Source organism: Oryx dammah, unplaced genomic scaffold (genome assembly GCF_014754425.2).
Source record: "Oryx dammah isolate SB20612 unplaced genomic scaffold, SCBI_Odam_1.1 HiC_scaffold_3, whole genome shotgun sequence".
In the NCBI taxonomy this organism is placed as follows: Eukaryota; Metazoa; Chordata; class Mammalia; order Artiodactyla; family Bovidae; genus Oryx; species Oryx dammah.
In genome coordinates this window covers 58,443,686-58,456,482 of record NW_024070187.1, presented here as the reverse complement: position 1 = coordinate 58,456,482, position 12,797 = coordinate 58,443,686, and the positions used below count along the sequence as shown (strand labels likewise).

The window sequence follows — 12,797 nt, the reverse complement described above, 5'->3', positions numbered from 1 at the left end:
AGTCTCCAGCGGAGGCATGGGTTGGTGGTGGTCTGCTGCAGGGTTGAGGGCATGGACTACAGCAGAACACGCATGGGATCTTTTAAAGAAGGTCACCATTATCTTCATTACCTCCACCAAATTTTGCTGCTAAGTCACTTCAGTCGTGTCCAACTCTGTGCGACCCCATAGACGGCAGCCCACCAGGCTCCTCCGTCCCTGGGATTCTCCAGGCAAGAACACTGGAGTGGGTTGCCATTTCCCTCTCCAGTGCATGAAAGTGAAAGGTGAAAGTGAAGTCGCTCAGCTGTGTCTGACCCTCAGTGACCCCATGGACTGCAGCCCACCAGGCTCCTCCATCCATGGGATTTTCCAGGCAGGAGTACTGGAGTGGGGTGCCGTTGCTAGCAGGGAGGGAACACAGCTCCACCCATCAACAGAAAATTGGATTAAAGATTCACTGAGCATGGCCCTGCCCATCAGAACAAGACCCAGTTTCCAGACTAAAAACCACAACCACTGAAAAACCAAAATCACAGTAACCTCCATCAGAGGGCAGACAGACTGAAAACCACAATCACAGAAAACTAAACAATCTAATCACATGGACCACAGTCTTGTCTAACTCAATGAAACTATAAGCCATGCCATGTAGGGCCACCCAAGACGGACAGGTCATGGTGGAAAGTTCTGACAAAATCTGGTCCACTGGAGAAGGGAATGGCAAACCGCTTCAGTATTCTTGCCTTGAGAACCCCGTGAACAGTATGAAAAGGCAAAAAAATAGGACACTGAAAGAGGAAGTCCCCAGGTCGGTAGGTGCCCAATGTGCTACTGGAGATCAGTGGAGAAATAACTCCAGGAAGAATGAAGAGACCAAACCAACACCCAGTTGTGGATGAGACTGGTGATGGAAGCATGGTCCAGTGCTGTAAAAAGCAATATTGCATAGGAACTTGAAATGTTGGGTCCATGAATCAAGGCAAATTGGAAGTGGTCAAACAGGAGATGGCAAGACTAAACATCGACATTTTAGGAAACAGTGAACTAAAATGGACTGGAGTGGGTGAATTTAACTCACATGACCATTATATCTACTACTGTGGGCATAGTCAACAAAAGACTCCAAAATGCAGTCCTTGGATGCAATCTCAAAAACAACAGAATGATCTTTCTTTGTTGCCAAGGCAAACCATTCAATATCACAGGAATCCAAGTCTATTCCACGAACAGTAATGCGGAAGAAGCTGAAACTGGACGGTTCTATAGAAGACCTTCTAGAAGTAACACCCAAAAAAGATGTCCTTTTCACCATAGGGGACTGGAATGCAAAAGTAGGAAGTCAAGAAACACCTGGAGTAACAGGAACATTTGGCCTTGGAGTACAGAATGAAGCAGGGCAAAGGCTAATAGAGTTTTGCCAAGAGATTGCACTGCTCATAGCAAACACCCTCTTCCAACAACACAGGAGAAAACTCTGCACGTGAACATCACCAGATGGTCAACACCGAAATCAGATTGATTATATTCTTTGCTGCCAAAGAAGGAAAAGCTCTATATAGTCAACAAAAACAAGACTGGGAGCTGACTGTGGCTCAGATCATGAACTCCTTATTGCCAAATTCAGACTTAAATTGAAGAAAGTAGGGAAAACCACTAGACCATTCAGGTATGACCTGAATCAAATCCCTTATAATTATGCAGTGGAAATGAGAAATAAGGGACTAGATCTGATAGGAAGAGTGCCTGATGAACTGTGGATGGAGGTTTATGACGTTGTACAGGATAGAGGAATCAAGACCATCCCCAGGAAAAAGAATGCAAAAAAGCAAAATGGCTGTCTGAGGAGGCCTTACAAAATAGCTGTGAAAAGAAGCGAAGCGAAAAGCAAAGAAGGAAAGGAAAGATATACCCATTTGAATGCAGAGTTCCAAAGAATAGCAAGGAGAGATGAAAGCCTACCTTGGTGATCAGTGCAAAGAAATAGAGGAAAACAATAGAATGGGAAAGACTAGATATCTCTTCAAGAAAGTTAGAAATACCAAGGGAACATTTCATGCAAAGATGGGCTTGATAAAGGACAGAAATGGTATGGACCTAACAGAAGCAGATGGTATTTATAAGAGGTGGCAAGAATACATAGAAGAACTATACAAAAAAGAACTTAACGATCCAGATTACCACGATGGTGTGATCACTCACCTAGAGCCAGACATCCTAGAGTGCGAAGTCAAGTGGGCCTTAGGAAGCATCACTACGAACAAAGCTAGTGGAGGTGATGGAATTCCAGTTGAGTTATCTCAAACCGTGAAAGTGCTGCACTCAATATGTCAGCAAATTTGGAAAACTCAGTAGTGGCCACAGGATTGGAAAAGGTCAGTTTTCATTCCAGTCCGAAAGAAAGGCAATGCCAAAGAATGCTCAAACTACCACACAATTGTACTCATCTAACACACTAGTAAAGTAATGCTCAAAATTCTCCAAGCCAGGCTTCAACAGTACATAGACCATGAGCTTCCAGATGTTCATGCTGGTTTTACAAAAGGCAGAGGAACCAGAAATCAAATTGCCAGCATCCGCTGGATCATTGATAAAGCAAGAGAATTCCAGAAAAAACATCTATTTCTGCTTTATTGACTATGCCAAAGCCTTTGACTGTGTGGATCACCACAAATTGTGGAAAATTCTGAAAGAGATGGGAATACCAGACCACCTGACCTGCCTCTTCAGAAATCTGTATGCAGGCCTTTTCTTGTTTTTAATGGAGTGATTTTAAATATTTCAGTACCGTTAAAGGGTACAAAGTGGTATTTTACTGGTAGTCCAGTGGCTAAGACTCCAGGCAGGGGCCCTGGTTTGATCTCTAGTTGGGGAACTAAATCCTACCTGCTGAAACTACGAGTTTGTATGCCACAACTGAAAGTTCACATGCTGTAACTAATGATCCCACATGCCACAGCTATTGATAAGACCCAGTATAGCGAAATAAATAAATAAAAATTTTAAGATATTAAAAGAAAAGAGGTTGAAGATAGGTTAAGGGGAATAGAAGTATGATGGAGTACCATCAGTAAAAAAAAAAAATGGACCATAAGAAGAAAATCTTCCCTATGGTGTTAAAAAATGATAGATACAAATTAAAGGAAGTTAGAAAATAGGGTATGGAAAATTACAGTTTTCCCTAAAAGCTCCATTGTTCTCCTTTAGGTCAAAAGTTAGGTAGTCTGCTCAGTGGAAGAATTTAAAAAGGATACCTGAGTTAGAATGATAAGGATTTACAGCAGTTGTTATAGGACAGGAAAGAAAGGGACACATGGAAGACTTCCCAAGTGGTTTTGAACATGCATTTGGATTGGTGATGATCTTTCGCTTCATCATACTCTGTGAAGTACATGGAGTATGTATGATTTCCCTTATTTACAAATCAGTAAAATTACTTTCATAAAAAGAAGAATTATAGTTCTGGCTTCAAGATTTGGATCTGCCTCATACAACTTTTTGACTTATAATGGTGATCCCACACATGCTGTAATGAAAGCAAATTATACCCGCCTTGTTGTACACTGTAGTTCCAAGATAGACCCTAAGACTCAGTTCACAATAGGTAGTCAGTAAACACATACTAAATAAATGCATGCACTGACAATTATGCGTAGTCAGATACACGTATAAATTTTATCAAATATTTGTAGTTTTGTTTATAAATTCATGTGTTTTATGGGATTTCCTTCTAATAGCTTAAATCAGAATATTTTTTTCAAAATGGAAATAATTTTTTTTAAAATACATAATGTCAACAGTGAAAAAGTTGGCTTAAAGCTCAACATTCAGAAAACTAACATCATGGCATTCAGTCCCATCACTTCATGGCAAATAGATGGGGAAAGAGTGGAAACAGTGTCAGACTATTTTAGGGGGCTCCAAAATCACTGCAGATAGTGATTGCAGCCATGAAATTAAAAGATGCTTACTCCTTGGAAGGAAAGTTATGACCAACCTAGACAGCATATTCAAAAGCAGAGACGTTACTTTGTCAACAAAGTCCATCTAGTCAAGGCTATGGTTTTTCCAGTAGTCATGTATGGATGTGAGAGTTGGACTATAAAGAAGCTGAGCACTGAAGAATTGATGCTTTTGAACTGTGGTGTTGGAGAAGACTCTTGAGAGTCCCTTGAACTACAAGGAGATCCAACCAGTCCATCCTAAAGGAGACCAGTCCTGGGTGTTCATTGGAAGGACTGATGCTGAAGCTGAAACTCCAATACTTTGGCTACCTGATGCGAAGAGCTGACTCATTTGAAAAGACCCTGATGCTGGGAAAGATTGAGGGCAGGAGGAGAAGGGGATGACAGAGGATGAGATGGCTGGATGGCATCACCAACTTGTAAACTCGGGGATACTGACTAAAATTTAAAATGCCGACTATACAGGGGCTTCCTGGCGGCTAAGAATCTGCCTGTCAGTGCAGGAGACGTGAGTTTGATCCCTGTTCTGGGAAGATCCCGCGTGCTGCAGAGCAGCTAAGCCCATATGACACACAACTATTGAGCCTGTGTTCTAGAGCCTAGGTAGTGTAGAATAGTGAGCCCTCATGCCCCAACTACTGAAACCCAGATGCCCTAGAGGTCATACTCTGCGACAGGAGAAACCACCACAATGAGAAGGTGTGTACCACCACTAGAGAGTAACCCCTGCACTCTGCAACTAGAGAAAAGTCTGAGCAGCGACAAGGACGCAGCATAACCAAAAATCAAAACATTTTTTCTAAAGCTGACTGTACAAACTGTTGATGTATACGTAATTAACAGTGTGTTGGTGATGTTGAAAACAGTTTGTTTTAGCATCAGATTATCTCAACATTGTCTCATCTCAGGAATCCCAATATTAGACATTTGCGTATAAGAAAGGAAGATGTCATTATGTCTTTGGGTTTCCCTGGTGGCTCAACAGTGAAAGAATCTACCTGCAATGCAAAAAACACAGGTTTGATCCCTGGGACAGGAAGATCCCTTGGATAAGGAAATGGCAACCCACTCCAGTAGTCATTCCTGGGAAATTCCACAACCAGAGGAGCCTAGCAGGCTACAGTTCATGGGGTCACAGGGTCAGACAGGACTTAGCAACTAAACCACCACCGCTACTTGTGTTTAAAGTGGAAATACCCAAAAGTCCATCAGTTGGTAATTGGATAAAAATACTGTGCTGAAGAATTGATGCTTTTGAACTGTGGTGTTGGAGAAGACTCTTGAGAGTCCCTTGGACTGCAAGGACATCCAACCAGTCCATTCTGAAGGTGATCGGCCCTGGGTGTTCTTTGGAAGGAATGATGCTAAAGCTGAAGCTCCAGTACTTTGGCCTCCTCATGCAAAGAGTTGACTCATTGGAAAAGACTTTGATGCTGGGAGGGATTGGGGGCAGGAGGAAAAGGGGACGACAGAGGATGAGATGGGTGGATGGCATCACTGACTCGATGGACGTGAGTCTGAGTGAGCTCTGGGAGTTGGTGATGGACAGGGAGGCCTGGCGTGCTGCGATTCATGGGGTCGCAAAGAGTCGGACATGACTGAGCGACTGAACTGAACTGAACTGTGGTATATCTATACAACAAAATACTTACCAGCAGTAGAGAGGAAGTTCATTCAGTGGTTCACACTGGTCCTAGGCAACAACATGGAGGAGTCTCAAAAGCATTATGTCACGTAGAAGTTGTCAGACAGAAAATATATAAAATTTTATAAAAGGTAAAATTCTAGTGGCAGAAAGTTGATCAGTTATTGCCAGAGTAGGAAAAGGGAATTAACCACAGAATAAGCGTAAGGTAGGTTTTTGTGGTGATGACAGTTGTTTCATGTATATATCGCTACAGTCGCTACAGTGATTCACCACTTTATTTATACCCACTAGCATGGCTATGATCAAAAAGTTGAGTTGGGAAGAATGCAGAAAAATTGGAACTTTCATGTTTTGCTAATGGGTGTAAAATGTTGGAGGTGCTTTGGAAAGCAGTTTGACAGTCCTCCAAAAGTTAAGCATGGGGGTACCATTTGTGTGTGCGTGCGCTCAGTCATGTCCAACTCTCTGTGACCCCATGGAGTATAGCCCACCCTAGTGGGTTTCTGTTTCCTCCTCCAGAGGATCTTCCTGACCCAGGGAAAGATGAACCTTGAGAACTCCATTTATATGAAGTATTCAGAATAGGCAAATATATATAGCAGCACAAAGTAATCAGAGGATGCTTAGGGCTGAAGGAGTTGGAGGTGAATAAGGAGTGACTCCTAATGGAAATTGGACACAACTGAGCACACAAACACCTAATGGGGAAGGGGGTTTGTTTTGAGGTAGGGTGAAAGCTAAGTTTGTTGAATATGTGCCTGTACTGGGACATCACTAATGAGGAAATGAAATCTCAAGAATGAAGATCATGTTTGTTTTAACTTAAAACAGTATCTTATTGACGAGGTAATTTCTGGTTTGTGGTGGTTAGTTGTATTTGAAAAACTAATAATGTTGAACATTAAATAGTTTTTAATTGTTGATTCTGTGTGTGTATATATAGAGAGACCACAATGCTTCTCATGAATTGCTTTCAATTTCTTTGCTATAAATCTCTAGGAGTGGAATTAGTGATTCAGTAAATTAATTATGTGATTAATGCCTTTGCTCATTTATGTGTTTACTATTTGCTTTTTGTTTTGAGTGAGTTATTTGTCCATTTAGCAACTGCCATCCTAACATTTTTCTTAAAATTACAACTGATCTCCATTTATGGATATGAATATTACATTCAGTTCAGTTCAGTCGCTCAGTCGTGTCTGACTCTTTGCGACCCCATGAATCGCAGCACGCCAGGCCTCCCTGTCCATCACCAACTCCCGGAGTTCACTCAGACTCACGTCCATCGAGTCCGGGATGCCACCCACCCATCTCATCCTCTGTCGTCCCCTTCTCCACCTGCCCCCAATCCCTCCCAGCATCAAAGTCTTTTACAATGAGTCAACTCTTCGCATGAGGTGGCCAAAGTACTGGAGCTTCAGCTTTAGCATCATTCCTTCCAAAGAAATCCCAGGGTTGATCTCCTTCAGAATGGACTGGTTGGATGTCCTTGCAGTCCAAGGGACTCTCAAGAGTCTTCTCCAACACCACAGTTCAAAAGCATCAATTCTTCGGCACTCAGCTTTCTTCACAGTCCAACTCTCACATCCATACATGACCACAGGAAAAACCATAGCCTCGACTAGACAGACCTTAGTTGGCAAAGTAATGTCTCTGCTTTTGAATATGCTATCTAGGTTGTTCATAACTTTTCTTCCAAGGAGTAAGCATCCTTTAATTTCATGGCTGCAGTCACCATCTGCAGTGATTTTGGAGCCCCCAAAAATAAAGTCTTGACACTGTTTCCACTGTTTCCCCATATTGCTTATACTTAAAAATACATATTTCTGGTACATTTGACAGTTTTGTTGCTTTTCATTAGAATTACTCTTATACATGGATGGGGAGGATAAACTAAAATAAGCTCATTTGTCATGTAGAGAGGGAAGTTTAAAAAATCACAAAATAACTTTTTCTTCCAGAAAATATTTAACCTGATGTTTAATAGAGTCTGTATATGTCTGCTACAATGCAATTAAGATACAGTTACTAATCTAGTAGTATTACTAATTTAGATTGTCTTATTTTAATAGTGCACTGGTAAAACTGATGAATAAATCAATAGAAGGGACAGCAGATGATGAAGAGGAGGGTGTAAGTCCAGATACAGCTATTCGTTCAGGACTTGAACTTCTTAAGGTATTTTTGAAACAGTTTGTCTTTTCTGCAGTCATATTTTCTTTATTCAATTTTTTAATTGGTGGAAAATTGCTTTACTATTTTGTGTTGGTTTCTGCTATACAACAGTGCAAATCAGTCATAATTATATAGAAAGGCTCAGGAGGGAGCCTTCCTCCCCTCTCCTCATCCCTCCCCTTTAGGTCATCATAGAGCACCTGGCTGAGTGGGCTCCCTGTGTTATTTAGCAACATCCCACTGACTGTTTCACACCTGATAGTGTATATTTGTCAATACCACTTTCTCAGTTTCTCCCATCCTCAACTTCCTCAGCTGTGTCGACAAGTCTGTTCTTTACTAGGCTTGTCAGTACCATTTTTCTAGATTGCATATGTATTCTGCAGTTATAATATGAATTACCTTAAAGATATGCAAGGGTCAGGCTTTATTTCACTGGAAGTTATTCAGAAGATTAAAATTTGTAATACAACATTTTATTAAAATGACATGTTTTCTGAATTATACTAATGTAATTATTTTACATTATAAAATAAATTTTTGGAGTTTTGCTGTTTCATTCATCATGTGCATGCCTGCTATGCTTATAACAGTATGTGCTAAATGATTTAGTCTTACCTTTCAAATAACCTGCATATTGGTTAGTAGGATTGCTCACAGGAATTACTATAAGACATCATTATCTGATTGGGATTTTTTTTTTTTTAAACAATTTGTAAACAGTTGCCAAAGAGGTCAGAGAATTGAACAATTAGTAAGAGCCATAATTTAATCTAGAGGGGGAGCACAGCATCATCAAAGAGAATAATTTGGGGCATGTTTTAGGGATTGTGAATGTGGCCTGAGTAGTTAGAAGTATTGCTTTGAGGAGTGATGGAAGACAAGATTGGTTCCAGATTGTGGAAATTTTTTTTAAACAGAGGGAAGTCATCTTTAAGGCAAACATTTTTAATAGGTTGTTTGATTCAGCTCTTCAAATTTAAATCCTCATTTTTCTCTGAATATTTAAAACCTCATAAGTAAATATTATCACTCTGAACCCTACCAAATGAGATATTCTCTCCACTTTATAATCAATTTTAAAAATGCTTATATAATAAGTTAATGAGGGCTACATACTCCATTCCCCACCTCTTTATTTTTCTTTTATTTTATTCCATGTGTCATGGTGACTAAATTGTTTTTGCTTCATGGAAGGTAAACTTTGTAGACACATTAACTTGCTGGAAATTCCTTAAGGATAGCCTAGAACTTATGTCTTAATAAATAAAGGGAACAATTGTTTATGTTTGTAATCATGATTAAAATTTTCCAATAACTATTTATGAGTAAATTTTTTGTGATGGATTTCACTTAAAATATTTTCTTATAGGTTATCTTTTGCCAGTGAAATAAAGCCTAGTGTTAGCATTTTGTTCCCATCTATCACTCCCATGAAAAAGGAGCCACATTCCCCACATTCCCAGTATCCGAATAGACTAAGAGGTAAGGAAGGAAACGGGACCAGGGCTGTTGGTCAAGAACTGTTTGCCACAACTTACCTCAAGGGAGACTACACGGTACAGTCTTGATTGTATTGCTAGCATGTGCGGCTCATAATTGAAGTTTTATTTCTAGTAGAAAACAGTTCTTTTAATGGGTTATAACCATTGTCTGTACTTAAAACATTATATCTGTTCCTTTAGGTTCTGTCTTTCACACATCCTACCTCGTTCCACTCTGCAGAGACATATGAGTCCCTGTTGCAGTGCCTCAGAATGGAAGATGACAAAGTAGCAGAAGCTGCTATACAGATTTTTAGAAACACAGGCCACAAAATAGAAACAGATCTACCCCAAATACGATCGTGAGTATGCTCTTTCTTAGGATAAACGCAAGAGTTTTCCAAGTGTGGGAAACTTAGGGTCATTGTTTCCCTTAGGAAGACATGGAGGAGGAAAGATGATTTTTATTTAGAAGCTGCTTTTCTGTATCCTTTGTTCTCCTCTTTTCTCTGTCTGACTTACCTCCTCTACCATTCGAATATGGGCAGAGGAACAACCTAAAATTTTTATTTTAAATATTAATATTAATTATCAAAAGTTACCACAGAATTTAGGATTAATATATCTTTCTAATTTATTTATATTTCTCCAACTCCAAATTCAGTAGGTACTGCCTTCATATCTCACTCAAGAATTGTATAATCAAAGGTGGTTAATGAAATGTTCATTAGTTGCTTAGTTGTTGGTCATGGTTCTTTTATCTCTCTAGAGTACTTCCCCTCTCCTCATAAGAATGAAGTATATTTTGGTATTTTTACTTTGGCAGCTTTAAGAGGTTGCCTTAGGATCAGAATTTGTGCTGAGAGTGTGATGTCTTTTGGAGGAAGAGCACATTGCTGATAGCTATTATAATCAGATGTTCAAGGTATTTATGTCAATAGTTTGAGGTAAATTCAAATCAAACCCATTTTTCCTCATGATATATTAATAGAATAAGAGAATTCATGACTCCTTAAGTTTTTATTAGATTTGTGAGCTAATAGTTTAATTTGAGAAATAATTCAACATTTACTGTATAGCCTTTTCATTGTCAGCACTGTAGTGGCTAACATAAAAGATTACCACTGTCAGTCCCTGCTGTCAAGGAGTTTATACTCTAGGAAGGATAATTTTTATCTTTGTACATTACAGAAAAAATGATTGGCACAGTGGGCTAAAGTTGCTGTGAGTTTTACAAAGTGGGGAAATGTATACTTTTTTTAAGGTGAAGGATGTACTTAAAGGAATTCTATCCCAGAAGGAACAGTAGAAGAGGCAACTTTGGACATGAGGAATAAAAGCTCCTGTTCTTAAGACTTGTTCTTAAGTGGTGTCTGACGCTTTGTGACGCCGTGACCTGCAGCACGCCAGGCTTCCCTGTCCTTCATTACCTCTCAGAGTTGGTCTCATGTCCACTGAGTCAGTGATGCCATCCAACCATCTCATCCTCTGTCACCCCCTTCTGCCCTCAATCTTACCCAGCATCAGGGTCTTTTCCAATGAATCGGCTCTGCGTATCAGGTGGTCAGAGTATTGGAGCTTCAGCTTCAGCATCAGTTCTTCCAGTGAATATTCAGAGTTGATTTCCTTCAGGATTGACTGGTTTGATCTTCTGTCCAAGGGACTTGGAAGAGTCTTCTGCAGCGGAAGAGTCTTCTGCAGCACCACAATTCAGAAGCATCAGTTCTTCAGCATTCAACCTTCTTTATGGTCCAACTCTCATATCCATACATGACTACTGGAAAAACCGTAGCTTTGACTATACAGACCTTTGTCGGCAGTGATTTCTCTGCTTTTTAATATGCTATCTAGGTTTGTTATAGCTTTTCTTAAGTCTAATCGGGAAGGAAGGAGGGAATTATTGAGAAACCAGAGAAGTATAACACTGCAGACCTCAGTAACAACTCTGGTGGTGTAACTGGATTATAGCACACTAGAAAAACAAGAAGAAAGGTTAAAGTTGACCTATGCATCATCCTTTCTTTAGGCTAAGAGGAATTAATATATTTAACGACAGTTTGCCCAAAACTCTTATCTTCTTTTGTTACTAACTGGTCTTATTTATAAGAACCATTACATTGGTAAATGAATTTGAAAGAAAGACTTCAACAGTGCTCAGTCAAGGAATATATTGATATTTGTGCATGAAAAACCTTTTCATTATTCTAAACTGTATGGAGAGAAATATGGCACATTCATAAATTTCAAGGTAGACTTCACACTGACTAGCGTATGTTCCAGTTTTTTGATTGAGGTGCATAAAGGTTTAGAGTACTGCTCTTAATATCTAGCCTTCCATTATTACAAGACAAGGGTCCCCAACTGCCAGGCCACAGATCAGTACTGATTCCATAGATCAGTACACAGCAGGAGGTGAGCAGCAGGGGAGCAAGCAAAGCTTCATCTGTATTTAGACCTGCTTGTGTTACCACCTGAGCTCTACCTCCTGTCAGATCAGCGGCAGCTTTAGATTCTCACAGAAACGTGAACCCTTCCGTGAACTGCACATGTGCATGCTTCTGTTGAGAATCATCCTGAAACCATCTTCCCCTCCCTCAGTTCAGTTCAGTCGCTCAGTCATGTCCGACTCTTTGCGACCCCATGAATCGCAGCATGCCAGGCCTCCCTGTCCATCACCATCTCCCGGAGTTCACTCAGACTCACGTCCATCGAGTCCGTGATGCCATCCAGCCATCTCATCCTCTGTCGTCCCCTTCTCCTGCCCCCAATCCCTCCCAGAATCAGAGTCTTTTCCAATGAGTCAGCTCTTCTCATGAGGTGGCCAAAGTACTGGAGCTTCAGCTTTAGCATCATTCCTTCCAAAGAAATCCCAGGGTTGATCTCCTTCAGAATGGACTGGTTGGATCTCCTTGCAGTCCAAGGGACTCTCAAGAGTCTTCTCCAACACCACAGTTCAAAAGCATCAATTCTTCGGCGATCAGCCTTCTTCACAGTCCAACTCTCACATCCATACATGACCACAGGAAAAACCATAGCCTTGACTAGATGGACCTTAGTCGGCAAAGTAATGTGTCTGCTTTTGAATATACTATCTAGGTTGGTCATAACTTTTCTTCCAAGGAGTAACTGTCTTTAATTTCATGGCTGCAGTCACCATCTGCAGTGATTTTGGAGCCCAGAAAAATAAAGTCTGACACTGTTTCCACTGTTTTCCCCATCTATTTCCCATGAAGTGATGGGACCGGATGCCATGATCTTCGTTTTCTGAATGTTGAGCATTAAGCCAACTTTTTCACTCTCCTCTTTGCTTTCATCAAGACGCTTTTTAGTTCCTCTTCACTTTCTGCCATAAGGGTGGTGTCATCTGCATATCTGAGGTTATTGATATTTCTCCTAGCAATCTTGATTCCAGCTTGTGTTTCTTCCAGCCCAGCATTTCTCATGATGTGCCCTGCATAGAAGTTAAATAAGCAGGGTGACAATATACAGCCTTGACGTACTCCTTTTCCTATTTGGAACCAGTCTGTTGTTCCATGTCCAGTTCTA

General features: G+C 40.4%; 1 protein-coding gene across 1 annotated transcript in view; it reads left to right on the top strand.

Moving 5' to 3' along the window:
- PDS5A (PDS5 cohesin associated factor A) overlaps positions 1-12,797 on the top strand; it is a 129,194-nt gene that overhangs the window by 77,446 nt on the left and 38,951 nt on the right. Inside the window, exons 18-19 of the mRNA XM_040238049.1 lie at positions 7,665-7,770; positions 9,453-9,613. Of these exons, the coding sequence (XP_040093983.1) occupies positions 7,665-7,770; positions 9,453-9,613 (267 nt within the window). The remainder of the gene's footprint in view (positions 1-7,664; positions 7,771-9,452; positions 9,614-12,797) is intronic.